General features: G+C 44.5%; 1 protein-coding gene across 1 annotated transcript in view; it reads right to left on the bottom strand.

Annotated features, from left to right (window-relative positions):
• Positions 1 to 20,492, bottom strand: part of HSPB8 (heat shock protein family B (small) member 8) — a 113,962-nt gene extending 93,470 nt beyond the window's left edge. Inside the window, exon 1 of the mRNA XM_086943296.1 lies at positions 19,476 to 20,492. Coding sequence (XP_086799422.1) covers positions 19,476 to 19,866 — 391 coding nt within the window. The 5' untranslated portion in view covers positions 19,867 to 20,492. The remainder of the gene's footprint in view (positions 1 to 19,475) is intronic.
• Between the last annotated feature and the right edge of the window lie 368 nt (positions 20,493 to 20,860).

The following is a 20,860-nucleotide window of genomic DNA, read 5'->3' as shown; positions in this document are numbered from 1 at the left end:
GGATACGAACACTCAAACTAAGTCCACCACACACACATACATAAGACCACACACACCACACACACACAACACACACCCACACACCACACACACCACACATACACACACACCACACACACACACCACTCTCTCACCACCACACACTCACCACCACTCACCACCACACACTCACTACCACACACACAACCACACACCACCAGCCGTCAGTGCACGCTTTCACCAGGCACAAACACCAACCGCCATCAGTGCACGCTTTCACCAGGCACAAACACCACCAGGCGTACTGCAGGCTTCCACCAGGCACACAACATCAAACGTCAGTGCACGCTTTCACCAAACACACACACACCACCAGCCATCAGTGCACACTTTCACCAGGCACACAAACACCAGCCGTCAGTGCACGCTTTTACCAGGCGCACTCACCACCAGCCGTCAGTGCGCGCTTTTACCAGGCGCACTCACCACCAGCCATCAGTGCACACTTTCACCAGGCACACACACCACTAGCCATCTGTACACACGTTTACCAGGCACACACACCACCAGCCGTCAGTGCACACTGCCACCCGGCACACACACTTCCAGTCGGCAGTGCACGCTTCCACCAAGCACACATACCCCGAGCCATCAGTGAACAATTTCTACAGGCACACACACTAAAAGCCATCAGTGCACACATCAACTGTTAACGCATCCACAATAAACTATTGTAGCAATCGCAGTATGGTGCACTTCACTTTTAAACAAATTCATCTAAAGCGCAGCATGCCACCATTAATACAATTCCAATCCAACCCACATATTTCTACTACACACCACATGCATACACTCCATAACACATGGATAAAAGACATTGCCATTTACAATGCCATTACCTCTAACTCAAATATATCCGAGACCTATTGCATTTCTAATGCTTGTTTTCATTTTTTTGGATGGGGAATGATACAGGGGCAGTGGGGGCCGGGTGTTAGAGGCGGGAATCTGGGGTCAAAACTGTGGTAGGACTGCACATATGCGTTGTAAAGGCATGCGCTTTTACAGTGTGCAATGTATTCTTCTTGGCAATCGGAAACACCGCATTGGCGTTGAAACCCCATGCATTGTTAACAATGCCGGTGTGATGGTCTTTGCGATGCCTTTGACGCGTGGTGAAAGCACACGTTGGAATAGTTTGCGATGTGCAATCATACATTCAGTATGCCCAGACGTGGGTCCCTTGCTCACTTTGCCACTGGATTCAAGCTAGCCTGACTGATGAGGGATGTTATCCCAAAACTGGTACCAGGATGATTGTTTCTGGTCCAGGAAAACATGGCTTAGCAGTTAGGGCAGGACTGTTCCCATGAGGCACAGGGTCAAGAATGATTTGCATATAGCTGTGTCGGAACAGGGGTGGCGAAGTGAGCTAAAGAATGATGATGGATTCAACCCAGATCTGTGACTGAGGGTGAGTGTTTTAAAAGTTTCAGCACTCTGTCCATCATTTTCTTGTGTTTGCTTTGTTTGCCCTAAGTTGGTAGGGTATGTCCAGACGTGGGTCCCTTGCTCAATTTGACTTTGGATTCAAGCTGCCCTGGCTGATGTGGGGGCGTGATGCCGAAACCGGTCCCAGGATGCTTGTTTCTGGTCTAGGGAAGATATGGCTCGGCATTTCAGGCTGGACTGTGCCCACGAGGCACAGGGTCAAGACTGATTTGCAAATAGCCGTGGCTGAACTGGGGTGGCAAAGTGAGCTAAAGAATGATGATGGATTAAACCCAGATCTGTGACGGGGGTGAGTGTCTGAAAAGTTTCAGCACTTTGTACATCATCTCCTTGTGTTAACTTCTTATCATGACCATTCTCATCTTTACCATAGACCAAGATGTAATCCTGAACTTCTTTAATCTGGTCAATCCCCTCTAGCACTTTTAACATCACCCTCTGGAAGCATGCTGCCACTGATGCCAGCCCAAATGGCATACGGATGAACCGGAAGGCTCCCAGAAGCGTCCCAAAAGAAGTAAGAAGTTTGGAATCATCACTCAATGGCACCTGGTGATAGGCAGCTGAAAGGTCCATTACACTAAACTACCATGCTCCTCATATCAAAGACAACTCCTGTCCAATATTCAGCAAAGGTTGCATATCAACCCAAATGTTTCTATTCAGGTCTCTCAAATCAATTCCACATTCTCAAACTTCTACCATTATCATTGGGTGCCAGAACCACCGGAGCTAGCCATTCTGAGGATTCAATCTCCTCAAATCACACCCAACTTCAATAATTGCCATGTTCTTCCTTGGAAGATAGCCAATCTTGCCAAGTTCCTCATTCAAAGAATGAGATGCAGCACTTTTCTCACCTTGTGCACAATTGGCTTTGCTCCCTGTTTTCAGGACATTACATTGCTCAAAAACATCCAATTTCCCTAAACTGTCTTCAAAAACTTCTGGAAATTTCAACACTATATTTGGGTTCCCCTGTCCACAATTCACCAACAGCACCTGTTCATGTGCATTGGGATTAAGAGTGATTCCGAGATCTCTCTGATGCCTAGACCCCCAACAAGCAATCTCCTCTTTTCGCCACATACACTTTCACCCATGTTGTCCTGTCTTGGAAATCAATCAACATGGGAACGACTCCCATAACATCAATAGTTGTACCACCATACCCCCAAAGGCGTGATATCTGGTTCAATGAGTTGAAATCCATCACTTCCATACTTCTTCTCCCAGATACGATCACCCACCACGGTGTAAGGTGACCCTGAATCTGCCAAAACCATCAAATGTATACCACCAATCAACACCTCACACTGAGGCATGCTCACACCATCACTGTCACACAATAAATCCTTAGAGATTACATCATCCATGCCCTTATCCGTGACCATAAATGCTAGATTCCTGACCCACTCCCTGACCTTCTCAACCTGATGTACCACTTTGCTCTCACTCCCCATCTCAGAAAAGCTTTTGCACACTCTGGAAAAGTGTCCCTTCTTTCCACATTTACGACACACTGCATTTTTTGCAAAACAGTTTGGGTAATTCACTGAATGCTGTTCACTACCACACTGATAGCACTTGATTTTGCTACTGTCAAACCTACTCTTTGCCTCTTTCATGCTCTTATCAGCCTTTTTTGTAGCTGTGATTCTGGCAATACCCCCTTCATTATGGTCTTCATTCCACATTTCTTTGACCCAATCAATGTATGCTCAATACCCTCTATGATAACAATGGCTTCCTTCAAACTAGGGTTCTTAGCCAACAGTTTCACTTGTACTTTTACATTATTAGTACAGTGCACTAACTGATCCCGAACCAACGACTCAGTAAAATCCCCAAAATCACAATATTCTAGCCAAATTTCTCAAACATGCTACTTTGTTGCCTACCTGTTCTCGTTTGCCTTGCTGACGGGCAAATAATTTGTGACTTTCCAACACTTCATTAATCTGGGTACCGAAATTCCGTTCTAACATTCTTACCTATATTTCAAACACATCACTGAGGTCACCTTCTGCACGCCTCACCGCAATATCATCTAGACTTTTATATATATATATCTCCATTCAACCCCCAGATTGTGTAAAGTACTCCTTATTTTTTGAACATTGAAAACTTTTCAGCACCAATGGCCACTAAATATTAATCAAATAGTTTCTTCCATCTTATCCATGGTAGAATTAGCTCCACCATTTCACTTAAAATTTTAGGGAGTTGCATCATCCCTGTAATCCCTGTAGCTGACATCAAACCACACTTTCCACAATACAGTATGCCAAAAATAAACAAACTAATACAACAGACTATGAAAACAAACTAAAACAAAAACCTGCAAGTCCAGGAGGACTGTCACCAGCAGAGCGGCCTTCATCACTTCCCTAGATGGACCAAGGAATTTTCCTCTTGCCTCAGCTCGCAATCCGATGCTCAGAGTTTCTCCAACTAATTGAGGTTTACCAGAAGATGTTGACAAAACGATCCACATGCGTGATGAGAACACTCTCAAGCACAACGTATATGCCACACCAGAACCGCCTTAATAAGGATATCCAGTGCAGACCCCTCGCTGGGAAACACGATGAACACCAGAATGACAACTGTCACTGGCACATTCCCTCAATGCAATGCCGGCGATGCAAAACCATCCAAACCAAGATGGCAGCTCTCCATTTCACAGTCACAATAACATAACACTCTGGAAAATGCCAAATCCGGAGCAAGCAGTACACTCTTGTGTGCATAGTGACGTGTCAACGTGGCAAAACTTGGTGATGCAAAAATGCCCAAACAGATGGCCATGTGATGCGCTCACCTGAGCTGCCCATCAGCAGCAATGCTCACACTGATGGCCAAAATGATGATAGGCACCTCGCGCTGAGTTGTATGTCTCTTCCTCGTGCAATGGCCAATGCCTTCTCACCCATAAACTGGTATGGTCAGAATCTGTTTCCAAATGTACAATTCTTTGTCACAGGTTCTCCTGCTTCCTAGAAAGTTCAAGTAGGTTGTACACGGTTGGCTGAGGAATATCGTCCGCAAGTACTCTGTGCTAGGGGTCTGTGTTATTTAAATCCTGCCTCCTCCGCAAGCTCCACAAATCGTCGCCAATTTCCTATGCTGGGTCCTGCACCAGTAAAGATCTAACATATGCTTCAGGTGATGTAGAAGTGGGTTTATTGACACAAAGTGGAACACCACCAAACAGGTCCTTCCCACTCTCCAGACACCTACATTGCCCCCACTCATTACATGCCACTCAGAACTATATGACCTCATAACACTCCACTCACAATGAGTGGACAGCCCAAAAAAGTTGAACGAAACATACTCACTTTATAGGCATAAGCCATCTCATTCAATGTTTGCATTAGATGAGAATAGATACACAGCTACTTAAAAGACTGATAATGGGTTGCTAAAAAAATTAACAAACAACATAATCGAGATAAAATCATCCTAGATTCCAATTAAACGTTATGCTCCGGAATAGATGATACTTGCTTAAGAATGAAAGAAGAAGGAAGCAATTGAATTGCTAACCAAGTCAACAGCAAACAATCATTTTCAATTGCAATATAAAGTATGTTAATTAATCAGGGTTGAAAAACATCCAGCTTAGTTTTAATATGTAGGTCCTTCAAATTTATGTGAAGTCGTCTAATCAAATTTGCCGTAGAAGTGTTACAATTATGTGCTCAATAAACAAGCATAATAAAATCATTTCCAATTATATTTATGTACTTTGAATTTTAAGTGGATAAGGAGAAACATGCAGTGTAGTTCATCAGTCATGTAAGGGCCCGATACATATGTTTGTGAAAGATTAACAGCAAAGTGATGTGATATATTTGTGCAGACCTACTAATGATATGGGATATTTCTGTTGCATACAGCAGACAGCAGAGCTATTGGATTACTGGCATTCATTACAGCCATGTTTAGTATTTGTGTGCACAGCTGCAAGAACTATTATAAACTAAGCTACAGAAGCTAATGACACCTCTTAATATCTAGTTCTCTACTGAGTGATAATCATTTAGCTATTGGTTGAAATTTGTATTCACATTTTTAATACGAGTTAAGCAATATGTTGAAATGTATTATTACACAGTACTTGGGCAACAGCTATGGATTCCTCCATGCTCAGCAGATATTCTAACTAGGTCCATGAAAAAATGTAACGCAATGCATATTTGAATTTATTAAGAAATGTATATGTCTTTCAATCATCCACCGTTGCAGTGGAACTCTAAAACGCGAGCTGCATCACGGCTAGCATATCACCTCTTCATACATCCCGCCCGCACTCGTCTTTACCACTACGTATTTGGATACTAAACGGGAGGGTCAATAAACCAAATAGGGGCATTATTGGTGAAAAGCCTTGTGAATTGCTGTAGTGAACCTTTTCTGGTTTGACAAAAAATGGCGAATCAGTGTAAAAGTATTATCAGAATGAACTGTAAAATATGTGGATTTAGATGAAATGTAAATACAGTGAACTAAATTGTTGTATTAAATGTACATGTGAAATTTGCCGTCATGTGATTGCAGCTGGTGAAACGGTGACATACATTTTGAATAAAGTGTTAGGGTCTGATGTTGATATTTTAACCTGAACAGGTATCACTCAACCCTCTGATGAGTTAGGGATATCTTTTGTTAGATTAATTTACACGTCTAAAGTCAGGTGGTCAAAAAAGTAGTAACCTGTAAATTAAGTGTTTTGCAATAAATGTTCATGCTGAAGGGCTATCACGTAGAAGGACAGGAGAAGATAGGATAACATAAGGAAGGAAAAAAAGACCTTGTATATGCAGGAGCAAACAGAAAATTTACAGGGAGAAGAAACAACAGAATACAACTGAAGTTGCAATCAGAAGCCAAATAGAATACCATGTCGATCTGAGCTAATAAAACCTCTTTAGCTGGATAAGTAGACAAATTAATGAACCCTGCATCAGATTGCGGTAATAGGATAGATACACTGGGAGACTGCGTACAAGAGCAGAGGCCGAGCCAGACACAGGCTAAGAAGATCTGTGGTATCAAAAAGATTGAAAGGCTGCCCATTGCTCTAAGAGTGAACCAATTTAGGGAGCATGTCTCAGCAATTGAGCAGGCGAGGCTATGAAAAAAGTCAAAAGGCAAACATTCTATTGAGCATGTGACCTTCGGGGGCAGAATAAGAAAATAAAAGGACAAAAGACAGGATGAGGAGGGGTGAGAAGAAGAAGGCATGGAACTCTAGATGAAAGGTCAGTGATGGAAAGGATTAAAGGGCCTTCACAATGCCGCAAAGACAAGAAATATGAAAAGAAAATATAAACACTTCACTGGTCTAGACTACTGATCCAAACACTCCAAGGGTCATCTTATTTTGAACGTGTGGGGTCAGCAGCATTACATTTTCTCAGCAGTTTTGGCTGTATCACATACACAGACTAGCGTCAAATCTGAATTTGGAAGTACAAGTAAATAAATTGGTGAGGAGTTGTTTCTCCCTTACCAGAGCACTGAGGAAGATCCTCCCGCTGCTGCCCAACACAGCTAGAGCCTTGGTAGTTGGATGTATCATCCTCAGCAGGTTGGATTATTGTAATGTTCTACTACTGGAGTCTCCAAAATTCCTGATTGAACGTCTTCAAAGAGTCCAAACTTCGGAGGCTAAACTGGCTTTAATGAAGCCACAGCGCTCTTCGGGCTCTTTGGCCCTTGCAGAGCTGCATTGGCTCTCAATATTGCAAAGAACTCAGTTTAAATCTCTTTCCATAGTGTTTAAAGCCCTTCATGCTGTTGGAACCAAACCTTTACAGGAGAAATTTGCCTGGTATATTCCGACGAGGTGTCTTTGCTCTTTCTCTGCCTACTTGGTGAGAGTTCCTAGAATTCGAAGAGCTAAATCAGGAGGTAGGGCGTTCAGCACAGCTGCCGCAAAGCTTTGGAATAAACTTCCACTTGAAATCAGACAGTCCCATGACCTTTTGCAGTTTAGGAAAAAGGTCAAAACATAGCTGTTACCTAGAACTTGATCTCTCTTAATGTTTGAGGACGTTCACTGTTAAACCACAACCTCTACCATCTGTGAGTGTTGACGTCACGTACTATAGTGCCAAGATACCCTTTTTGTGATAGCTGCGCTTTATAAATAATGCATACAATACAATATTTAGGTACGCGAAAAGGGTGTTGATTTACATAAAGTATATAATCTAGTCTGATATAGCGATTTTACTTGGGATCGCAAGGATTTGGTGTGAAAAGGCCACCACTTTGAAGAGAAACTCCGGTGCAATATGTTGTTTTAAATCAGAGAATCTCCCTGTTGAATAAACTCAACAGGACTACAGTTATTCCATTTTTCGAAGCCACCATGATAGACTCTGAAAGTGGCTTGGAGCATGCGCTGCATCTGCCATGTCAAGTTGCGTGCCTCAGTGTCACCCCAACTTCTATGTTATATGTAATTTTGAGAAAGTGTCATGACAGCTGCAGTTCCCACAAGTACTTCCCAACTTCTTGGTGAACCTGTGGCTTAAAATGATTAAATAAATTGCACAAGCAAAGTTGTTGAGGAAGGAGCTAGCCAATTTTTAAAGAAAATCTATATGGCTGGCTTTCTAATTCGACAAGAGAACATGTTACAGATTAACAGGGATTTCCCTACTTTTCGTCCTCTCTGTCCCCCTGAAAAACATCCTTTTGATAGACTAGCCTGAGACAAAACATCCAGTAGGGTGTCTGTGCACAAAGGTGTTGCCTAACACTCAGCCACGGCCGGTAGTAGGTGTAACTGCAGGGTGGTGACGTGGGGAGAGGGAGGGGCAGGGTGGGGGGTTGTAATGTGTGGATTACGGACTTTAACAGGTAAGTAAACATATAAATAAATAAAACAAATTTTGTTGCGTGCACTGCATCACCAAATGCGAAGCAGTGCGCGCAACGAAATTCGCTTTATTTATTTATATGTTTACTTACCTGTTAAAGTCCGTAATCCATACATTACAACACCCCACCCTGCCCCTCCCCCTCCCTACGTCACCGCCCTGCAGTTACACCTACTACCGGCCGTGTCTGCTAACACTAGAAGCTGGTTAATATCAGCTAGCTCTACCCTAAGTACATGTATAATTCATTGGGTCAAGACACTCTTTATGGAAAATATGAGGGCTCTATGCTGGTAAATATTAATAATAATCACAATTTATACATGAAAAAGTGTGCTGTGAATTATACGATTTATGCATTAACCCATTTCCATAATATTTTTTGTAAACTTTTTGGATACTAACAATATTTTTGCGTACACATTTCGAACCTGACCAACCCAAGGTCCTTATTGTGACAGGAGGTTCTGAATTTAGCTATTTGAAAAAGTGGCACATTGGCAGATCTGAAGATTGAAGCCCACAACCACAGTGTGAACTTTCTCCCACACAACCAAAAAGTTCATAGCCTCTCCTGTTCTTGTCAAAATTAGCAACAGCAGCAATCACCTCTATGGTCTGCAGCCCATTAATATATGCCTAAATTTACACTTACATCCTATACACCATGGAAGCCTACCTCCTATTCACACGATGGTCGGCTCACTGAGGACCAAATATTATTGTGGATGTTGATAGTCTTGTGCTCATATCAATCCACAGTTCTACCACACATCATCTCCTCCAATGCCACCAAAGGCAACGTCGGATCCCAAATCATGCACTGGATTATAGTACTTAAATGCCTTTTTCTCTCCTTCGCAGTTTCAGTCCTCTATCAACAACATGCACTCCCTCACCAATGCATGAAGGAACATCCCTTGGCAAGAGGTCTACCAGCTGGAACCTTAGGTAACTCTGCTTCGCAAGCCTCCCAAACCACCTTTGGGCCCTGTGATGATTAGTTTGGTCAACACATGTATTTATGCATGCATGCAAATGCTATTCTCTCCGGCCTCTTTTAGCCTATATCTTGACTATTGCAATCATTGAAGCTGATGCTACATAAAGTGTTTCTAATAGTAATGCAATGGATACATCGAAAGCAAAGGAATCCTTACCCACCATGTCCTTCTTACATGCTTTAGAACAATGTATGTGCTTTTGCAGGATTTGAGCACTACGCTTTTGGAGATGAATCTGTCATTGCGTATAATGGATAGCACAACACTGGTGGTCAGTGTATGGTAGGCCAGGAAAAGCCTGATTAACAAAAACAAAAGGCTAATATTACGAGGTCATGCATACAGTTCTTTTGGCCATATCTTTGAAATTTCACAGCGAAGCCAGATGCTTCATCTGCTCAAGGGTAAAAACAGACCGCATACAGTTCAGAGCTGGAAAATTATTAAATCATGATTTGTATGTAAGGAAAATAAAGAATTTAAGTATCCATATGATGGGGAAAATAATGAGTGGATGGATATGTCAGGAAAATGCAACATAACAGCCAAACAGTTTTTTGAAAGACAACAGGAGATTAGGATACAAGACCAGAAGGAATATGAGAATACTCGATTAACTTTCGAGAACAGTGAACATACGATACAGCCTTAATTTTAGAACTTGTGGAGACAAAACGATTAAATGATAAAAAAAAGGTTTCGTGTTAAGTACGTAAAGGGAGAGATGGAGACCAGGACTTGTATTTGAATGGGGAGCAGGAAAATGGATGACTAGTTGGAAATGAAAGCCGGTAATTGCCAGCAAATCTGGCTCTACTTTCGGGGAAAGAAATCCAGAGAGTCTTTTGTGTATTTTTGAAGCCCTGGGTCTGAAGCTATCTCTGAGTTTAAACATCAATAGGAAGTTTCTCTTGAGGATCAGAAGAGCCTGAACCTCTACAGAAGGCAACATCAAGCAGGCAGCATCCAAGAGAACTGAAGATTAATTTAATGTTTCCATTAGGCGTAAGCAAAATTCAAATTCTGTAGAAGCAGTTGCGTAAAGGTGAAACTTTAAAACTTATCAAAGTTGTCATTCTCCACTGGAGAAATAGCCTGCAAAGTTTTGCAGGCAATTTTCTCACAAACTAGTTCTTGAATGAGAATTCTACTCTAAACAAAAGGCATTTCTTCAACATAACAATCCGTTTAAAGGGTTTTTCATCCACTTTTTTTATGTCAATTTCATTAAAGGCTCAAAGCTGGCAATTTTTGTTTATCCTCTTTTAGTGAAGATCAAATTTGCCTACTTTTCAAACCATCAGTAGGCCGCATTGGCTGGTTTCTGGGGAAGAGGTTGAATGCAATCTATATATGTCACTATCTGACCTGCATGCAGTGCAGTTGAACAACTGTGTGGACCGTCATCTGATTTCTCTGTTGTGATTGGTTAGCTTGACCTAAATCTGAATGATTAAACTGTGGCTTATATACTTGCTTACATGCTGTGTATCTGGCTTACAGAACAGTGAGGTGAGCTTCTGTCATTCATTACTTGAGGCACAATGCTTCAAGCGGCAGGGGATGCAATTGAGGGCCAAGCAGAGTAGGTAGGCTGGGGTGATGCCCTCACCTGTACTTCATGAACTACTGTTTCAATAGCAGATGAAGCAGGAGAGAGTAGCAGATAAAGGAGCCTGCTACGTGGAAAGAATTACCTGACAGCATTGGTTTCTAACTGACAGGAGGCACAGCTAGCTTTTGGTACCTAACCTTGGGTTTTGGTTTTGAGCTTGAAGTGTGTAGGTATGACCTGTTGTGCTTAGAATTGTTAGCTCAAACTGACGAAGAATGATCTCACTAGTGGGCACGTGACTCGTTAGAAGCTGATATCACTGAAAGTTATCAATTGCCCTTGATGATTAGAAAGGAGTTAGGCCAAGACCTATTTTAAAGGGCTTACAAACCAGTATTGTGCAATGAGATGTGATTCCCAGGCTGTGTTAGGAAACATGCAGAAATCACAGTGTGAGTGTACCATCTTTACGTAGTTACACCATGTTTCTCATTTTCCGCTTGATTTACGTATACTTTTTTCCAGCAGGTATGGATCAGCAGGTAGAGGGAATGATGTGAGTTGCCAACACACCATCAGTCACTACTGACACACTCAACTGACACCTCTACCACTTTCATACACTGTGGCCATTTTGTAAATGCTTTTTAGAGGCTCTTTGTTACAAAAAGTTTCTCCCATTTTATGACCCCTCCCACCTTTGTGAGTTATCCCACCCTGCAGACTGCTCCAGCATATGCAGAGATTTAACAAGCAGAATTTTTTGTGCCAGGAGGGGCCCAGCCTAGGGAGAGGCTCTGTATAAACATGTTGGATCCTAGGTAGACTCAACCTGTGGACTGCATGACTGTACTTTACAGACACACAGCCATACACTCCTCTGTGTTATTTGCCATGTCAGACCTTGTTTGGGGGCACATGCAGATGAGCGCTACAGGGCTTAACCATGGTACTTGAGGTTGTTTTCCAATGGTGTCCAGAGACCATTGTACTATGGCTCTGCAAACTGGGTCAAGTACAGCCATTTCTGCACTTGACGCTGTGGGTAGTGAGGGCGAGCAGTCACAGACTTCTCAGAGAGGTAGTATCGGGGGAAAGAGTTCAGAACGCAACAACCACCCAACCAAACCAATATAACTTAATATCCAGCCCAGTACAGGCCTTTAAGTTAAAGAAAGCACTTTTAAACACACAACATAACTAAATACTACACAATTCAATTCAATTAGCAAATACAGGTTGGTAAACCTGGTTATGAATTGTGGACACTACACTTCCCTCTTCTGTACTCTCGCCCATCCAGATGACCCTATTAATTTTAATCATCAGTAATCTGTGGCAGAGATCTGAATTAGGCGCAAGTACAGATTTCTTTAGTCTTACTCCGCAGGTTCAGATGTACAGTCGGTTTGCTCATTCTTACCCCTGTTTTTACTTGGTAAGAAAAAACTCAGATCTGGTGGTTAAGCCTTCTGCCCATGTTACACTCTCACTATACTCGCTGCATGCAGAGGCCCGCATTACCTGCTTGTTGGTTCTACAGTTAGTCATATGTGGACGCAACTTGTGACTAGCATGCATGGTGGCCTTCTTTCAGAATGGATTACAAAATGAATTCAGCCTGGTGGCCCCGTTGTAGCCCACATGGTGTTGTCTTTAGCAGTTACGGCCCTTCACTGGCCAACGACATTCAGTTCCAGGCAGTTGTTATCCACAACCAGGACCACTGGTCAGCGAGGATGTGTCTATTGCAGTTGCATCCTTCCCATGCTGACCAGCTGTACCTCAGCAGTAGCGCAGCTTCTACATTTGTCAGCTGTTGTAGCACCAGATCGCGGTGGCTGCCAGACAAACACGCTTAATGTTAAATATGTGCAGTCTTTTGGGGTGCAGATCTCAGTAGGAACCACAGAGAGTGGTCAGAAGCCCCACCCATAGCACAGGTCACTCCTGGCTTTGCTCTCTCAAGTAGTCCTCTTTCCCTGGGTGTTCCTCACTCCGGGAACATGCTTGGATACTCATGTCTGTCAGTCTCTTCTCCTGCATTAGTTGACAGACTCCTTCCCTCTGTGAGGGTCTGTCTGGTTTTTAGAAGCCTGCAGGCTTCTAAAAAACATAGACCCTCATTTTTTACAACTACAAAAGAAAATCAGGGGATGTCAATTTACATTTGAGAGACTGGCTGTTGTGCAGAGACCAACCCTGGTCAGCAGTTATTTCAGTACTCTGGGGAGTACTCCCATCCGTGGCCATGAAGAACTTGTAACTGCAACAAAGTGGGATACTTTGGATCCAGTGTTTATACCCGTTTCCCAAACAGGAGATGTGGAACCACAGCCTCATGCTTCAGAACCAGTTTGGGTTGGTTCTTGTTCAAATATCATTCTAAGGCTAATCTCTATTGTAAAGTAGTATTTCTCATGGCAGGTGGAAATGGGTAAGGACTAAGCAAGGAGTTCCCAGAATATGGACACAATAAAGCATGCGCTCTCTGCACCTAGAATGGCTGTCATTAGTCTCATGGAAGCAATAGTCAGGGACAGACAAATGGGCACAGCGGTCACAGAAAATTCCTCACCTTTTACAATAGAAACTGCAGCCCCACATCTCATCCCTACCATCAACCACATGGCAGTGCTCAGGCAGTACTAATTAGAACTTCCTTGCTAAAAAAATATCTTCATGGAATTTTTTTAGGTAGCCCCATCTCAATCCACCTTCCCTTTAGCGTCTGGATCTCAACCCTTCAGCCATGCACACAATCACTGCCACTGTCTGGGGCAGTTTTCCTCATCCTCCATCGTGCCGTGCCAAACCAGGGGCATCTAAGATGAATCCTCTGGGGTTACGTACTCAGACTCACACACAGACACACATAAGCCCGCGAGCGCCTACACACACACATTGTTTCTACTAACATACATGTATCACATGCTCACTGTACACAAACACTTGACATTCACAAGAGATGTCAGTTCAAGGTTCTAGGTTTAACATAACAGCAGAACTTCACACAATAGGGGTCAGTACACCACATTGTCACTGACACAGAGTAAAACAGGCTAGTCAACTATTAATCTCCAAACGCAGAATGCTGCCATCGCTGCCTTACTTCATACACCCAGCACAGGAACTGTAGTCCACCCTCCAATGAGGGCAGACTTAGTGAGCCCCCCCAGGTCATAAGGCGGGACAACAACCCTACATTATCATGAGCAGTCCTAGGCCGCTGGGCACACACTACCTTAGTGTGGTGCCAGGACCAAAATAAAAGTCATCTTATATGTTTCACATGCAGTAGGGCACTCGAGACAGGGGTATATGCAAGTTCCCCATGCATAGGACATCCCCACTGCAACAGTCTGGTTGGGGTCAGAGTGAATTAAACTGGCTCAGGGTTTTGCTTCTTTTTAGATAACTATGAAGAATTTCTTACGCCTCTGCAGGAGCAACAGCCCCCCTGGACTCTCTTAGCACAAAAGCTCGTTCTATTTCTATTTCATACCCAGAATGACACAAACTGGCCATCAGAAACCTAGGCCTGAAAATTATGTTTTTTTCAGGAAAATTAGCCCCTACCGTTCACTCAGCTTCAACACAGAACCAAATGAGGTGCACATTTAGTGAGATAACTTTGGCCTTGAAGTCAAACAGTGTGTGCTAACCAGAATAGAGTGTGTAGTAGAAGTTAGCAAGGCAGTTATCTCTATAGCCCTCCTAAACCCATAGACAAACACACCACACTCAACAAAACCAGTTTCCCCTGCAAATACATTTCACACTTCCTCTCACAATTCATCTCACACTGTCATCTTAAATTTCGCCACTCATCTAATACAGATATTCTATACTTACAAACTCACAGTGAACCACTCCTTGCACACAACAAGCTAACATCGCTATCATCCCTTCACTCTCCTGTAAAACGTCTAGATCTACCTGGCAAACTCATCGGACATATCCACCCATCCTGTACACTCAGCTAACACTTTTGTTCTTCACTTGCGCACTCGTTTGACACTTATACCCTACCTTCACTCGCCTACAGTAGACTTTCACCCTCTATGTTCTCTGTACATACTCAAACAACACAGTCCATATTTCTTGTATACTCACCTTACACTTCTATTGTAAAGTGCTACACATGGTGATGGACGTGTACCCCTGCCCTGAGTGCTCCAGCTGCAACTATGTCTGGATCTCTGGTGTTCATTTTTGTTGTCATTGACAACCATGGATCATGAGTGTGCACCATGACATAGGCCAGCCTAACGGATTGCTATCTTGTCGGACCGGGGGAGATCCCCAAAGTGATACTCTCATAGAGGTGAAAAGCTACTGCGTTTGCCCGGAGGTAAGTAGCACGTGGCTGGCCGTGGCAGCATACCATATAGTGATCAGTAAAAATTAAACAGGTTTCATTGGAGTGATGCCTAAAGGTTCACTCATGTATAGTTCTTCTGCTGTGTGAGTCACCTGTGGCCTTCATCAATTTGTATGTGGCTCTGTGCCACGTGTGTGTGCGTTACATGCATATGCTAGGTGTATGTGTGTCTGTGTCTGGTACAATACATGGATGATTCTGGGTTCCATTTTGAGAGACCATGGCTGACTGCAGTGGCATGAGGAGGTAGAGGAATGCCCCCAGGCAAACTTGTGGACTGCTGCAGTCCTGTGAGCTGGGTGGGACACACATTGGAGGAGGAAGAAGAGTCAGGCTTCACTACTCATGGAGCCTAACCTGAATGTCACCTATAGTGAATGGGGAAAAAACACTACTGCTAGTGAGAGGAAAGTGATATCAGGGACCTGCCTTTTGAACACCAGAGCCCTGACCTCAGGGCGCAATGCCTATTGTTTGTGTATGCTGTATTTCACTTTGTGTTTGTGAATAAATACTACTTTTGTCATAAATGAATATAATTGACAGGACAAAAATGTATTGCTGCTACTGAACGTACATTGAGTTGTGAGCCTGTGGCCACCACCTTCTACGAGAAGCCTTGGACTGCCCGACACAAGCTACCATTGAGAATCAAGTACTGGAGAGGTACTTAGTTCAGTTGCTCAGAACCCATAGTAGTTGAGCCCCAAGATATCAGGAGTAAAAATCCTCACCCCTCACACTTGGCCCAGAAGCTCCTGCTTGCCCTGTGGTCCTCTGAAGGGTGCTCTGATACCATCACAACATACACTAGGTGAAATAATTTTCCTACCAATATTCAGTGACCGGACACCTTCACCCACCCTCAGACACACACCTGACACACTGACAAATCCATCCTCCTTCGCCCAGTCACTTCAGAATGCCTTTCTTTACTGGGGCTCTAACATACTTACCTTGAACTTGCACCATTCACTTACACACTCTTCTAACACAGGGCTTTTAGAGCTTTATGCGACTCAGCTGATGATGATGATTCCTTTTCACTTGATTAAGGGTTCCACTCAAATCATTAACACTTAACTGCTAGTTAAGACCTGTTGGGGTCTTGGACCCCTTTGGCTTGCTGTTTGTTCTTAATGTCGTGTTTGTGCCTGTGTTGGGGAGCTGGTGATTATGTTTACACACAAAAAGTGCCTATTTAAGCTTCCATTGAAATAATTTATTTTCCAAAGCAGAGACACTGATTTTTCTATACGAGAATGCATGCATTTCAAAATATAAATGCATTGTAATTAATTTTGTTTGAATCTTTTTTCTAACAGTGGCTTTTTTTGTTGTGTCACCTTGGCTCATCATGTGCTCTGCTGGGCCAATGCAATTTTAAGATCTGGGAGGGGAACCACAGTGAAGGAGTAGAATGGAGTAGGTGCAGTGTGTCTGGGGTTGAGGGTGCGGTGGTTCTGTGTGTTTACCGGACCAGATTTACTGTTGCAAGGAGGAGAAGGGAAGAAAACCCCTAAGTTTTGAAGTCAGGCAAATTGCATTAGAAAAGCAAAAACTCATCCCCCCTCACCAAGCCCACTATAACTCACAATCCTTGCCAAGTCCAATGCACATGTTTGCCACACGTGTGTTTTAAATAAAGGCTGTCTACCAACACCAAAACATTGTGGGGGTCGTGAGTTATGGTACCCGTTGTGCTCTCATACCAAAACTGGAGCGTTTCAAGCATGCATCCACCATTTTGTATTAAAGAAACAAACTTAAAAAATATGCGTTTGAGGAAATTTGCTAAATGTATTAATCAAAGAAGGGTAAACCATCAAGGGCACGATTGGCTAGGTGCAGGCCATGGTAGGATGCACTTAAGGGTAGCGGTTTGCCATGCAAATGTATACATTTATGTGTGTGTGTGTATATATATATATATATATATAGAGAGAGAGAGAGAGAGAGAGAGAGAGATTTCACATTGGCTATAAAAGTGCCACCTATGAAGAAACGTTCTTCCCCTCTGGCACAAAAACATTCGCCCTCACTATTAATTACCACATAATTCATTTAACAAATCACCCATCTGACAATAGCATGCTTCCCTCAGACATGCATCTGACACCCTCAGCCCCTCACCCGCTCATCTGAAATGTTCACCATCCTGTTCCGCTCTATAAAACCCTCTCCATGCACTTTCGCCTCGTACTTCCACGTTCTTGCAAACACTCTGACACTGATCCTTCACCTCTCACACATGTACCCTCCACTCACACAACCACGTGTCACTTACCTAGCACCTAACACCTTTCCTTGGGAAATCACCTGGCATTCCGATGCCCCTGCGCACTCCCTTCACACTTCCGTGATTCCCTTGTATAACACTTCTATTGTGTCATTCCAGGATTGTCAGACATTTTTAAGCTACCCTAACCATAAAATAATACAATTCATTTGCTTGACAGTTTCACTAGATTCTCTCACTCTGCCCAGACACACTCAGTCACAGGATGCCCGTCCTGCCCTTTATTTACAGCAGATATTGTCCACCTCCTTGTGCACTCGGGAGACTTCTAAACTCCCATTGTGAACTCACTGGACACTGCCAACTCCCATGACACATTAACAGACACTTCCCCTCTTGCTTTGCTCACTGACTCAGCACTGCTCCCTTGTGGCTAGCTCTTCCTATGACATGTTCATGCTTCTTCTACACCGTCATGCTCACAGCTGCAAACTCGATTAGTGCTGTGTAACTACTCACACACTCACGCAGCATTTCAACCTTCACTGTGGGCATTGATATGCCACTGTGTCCACCCCTCCTTTCAATCCCACCCTTCATTTGTGTAGCACTCTCCTGTTTTCTATCACTTTGACCTGCATATTTTACACTGTAATGTAATGTGAGGTGGATTTGTAGAGCGCTGCTTGTCACCCGTCAGGGTATCCAGGCGCCTCATACTAAGAGCTACCCTCGGTCTCCTGTTCCAAACACGCACCCAACAATCTAATTCTCTCATACACACTCAACTTATGCTGCCGCCCTCAACCCTACATTCTCACTTTACACTTGTTTACACCACTTACACGCACAGAAATGATACCCCCGAGACCCCTTGATTTCCACTTACCCCATTCTTTGTGGCTTATTTACAAGCCCATTGCGCCGCATGTGCGTCTCTTTTAACACAGGTAAAAGGGACTGACAGGCGGCGCAAGGGGCTTGTAAATAAGCCCCTTAATTAGCAGTTCCACCCTGCTTCTGAACATCCACCACACATGTTTACCCTCCGCTTAGATATCACTTCTATAATCTCCTCAAGCCCCATCTGCCAATTTCACCCTCTCCTACATCATCAGCTAAACTCATCCTGCTCATCCTTCCACAATGGTCAATCATCTGACACGTTCACCAGTATGTTGAACGGCCCAAGTCATTTTCACGATCCCCTTGCACCTTCCCACACCCTCACACACTCACTGTTGTATCTGTGCTTATGTTTCTTTAAGTAGCTCGTGTATTTCACACTCACCTACTACTTCCATTCTACCTTGCACACTCATCTGACGTTGCCTTCCTCCCACTTCACACTTAGATGGCATTTGATGTCCCACATTTCTCCTCTTCTGTAACACTCACCTTACACTTTCACCCTCTCCTGACACACTTGCATAACTCTTCTACTGTTCCACCCTCTTCCCACATTCTCACTTTACAGTTACTCCGTCCCAAATACTCATCGGACACTCGCTATTGTGACACCCCTGACACACTCACCCGCGCATGATTCACATGACACTTCAAATCTCCTCTCACACATTCACTAAATACCTTTTCTCCATCCACATATTGACTGACACTTACTCCATCCTCTGAATCGTCGTGACGTCAGAGTGTTGACCCCTTGTCCACCCCCCAGCAACTTAACAGTCTGCTAAAGGAAAAAGGTCTGGAAACTACAAAAATTCAACATCGTTTGTAAGCGCTGTCTTTACTTTCATTCACTTCCCCTTACAACACGGGCAGAGCGGGCAGGGGCAGGGGGTATGTACGAGTCTCTACGGTTACCCCCTCCTCTCAAACGACAGTTACTCCCTCCTCGCGCACACTCGCCGCGGCCGCCCTCCACCTGCGCGCCACTCACCTGACACTTCCACGAAGCCGTCCCTGGTTTTCACGGTCAGCTCCTCCGCAGTGAAGCTCTGCACGTTGACGCACACCTTCCACGGGTCCCCCCGGAACGCGGCCGGGCTCACCGGTTCCACGTGCCCCGTGTACCTGGAACTATACCCCGGGGGAGAGACCCCTGACTGCCGAGGGACCCCTGTCCGCAGCGGGGACGCCGACCACGTGGCGGTGAGCCGCGGCCGTGCCCAGTCGGGCCAGTCCATGGTCAGGTCATCGGAGAAGGGTGACATGCCGAAGTCATCGTCCAGAAGCCGGGAGGCCAGCGCGTTCTCGCGGAAGGGGTCCCGGGCACTCCGCTGTCTGAGGCCGGGGTAATGACAGGAAAAGGGAAGTTGGCTGTCGGCCATCGTGAACTGTGGAAAAAGAAAAGCAGCAACCAAAGCGCCTAAAAGACTTCAAGGGCGCTCCCAGGCACTTGGACCTAGAATCAAGGTCCACCTTTGTAAACAAAATGAGTTACAAAAGATGTTTCTATGCCTATAATTTTTCTCTCCACACAGCTAAAACGTCATGCAAACTAATGTGAGCGTTGGTGGCAGTCGTGGGCAGAGCAGTGAGCAGCGAGGGCAGGCCCGGACCCTATCTTGATGAGTGGCTGCCCTTAAGAGCTCACAAAGTAAAAGTCTCCAGACTGCCTCTACCTCGAATGCTCTGTTCCTGGGAGTTCAGACGTCATGAAAAAATATGTCAGGGGAAGGACGGAGAAGTGCCGTGCCTGGTTCCACAGAACTTTTGTTTAGAACCCCTTAAGAAGTGAAAGGTAGGTAAAGCGGTCTTCGGCCCCCAAGCAGCGTCCGAGACTGGCACCAGGCGTCCTCCCCGAGGCCTAGAAGTGCTGCTGAAGTAGTCACTGGTCCCGTGAGCGCAGAAAGTTCTCCAAACTTCTCCAGGACTCTGGAAGGCTTCTATTTATAACCTGTCGGTGCTCGGGCCTGTGTGCCTGGCCTGCCTGTCAGCTGAGTATTTCAGAGGCATGAAGCACGCCTGCGGAATCTGCTCTGTTAACAGCTGGTCCTTCCCAGAGGGGGCAGGGACGGCTGACTCTGGGCAGACGCGGATTAGGGTGCCTTCATCACTGGCCCAGCCCTGTCTCCTCCTCCTCCACCCTGTGCCAGGCTCCTGAGCAGCAACAGCGCCAGGGCATGCTAACTATAGCCGCGCATTCACTGCTGTGGCAGGGTTTGAACATGCACAAACAGCACCCAGGTTCTTGGTCCCCATGCCCGCCTCCAGGAATTTTTATTTGGGTGGGCCAAAGGTGCTGTCGGGTGGGCCACTAGTGGCCCAATTTGTCGCTTCAGGAGGTAAACTACAAGCCATAGATTACATCATATCTACTTG

This window comes from Lissotriton vulgaris, chromosome 11 (assembly GCF_964263255.1).
Source record: "Lissotriton vulgaris chromosome 11, aLisVul1.2, whole genome shotgun sequence".
Taxonomy (NCBI): Eukaryota; Metazoa; Chordata; class Amphibia; order Caudata; family Salamandridae; genus Lissotriton; species Lissotriton vulgaris.
This window is presented reverse-complemented; position numbering and strand designations above follow the sequence as displayed.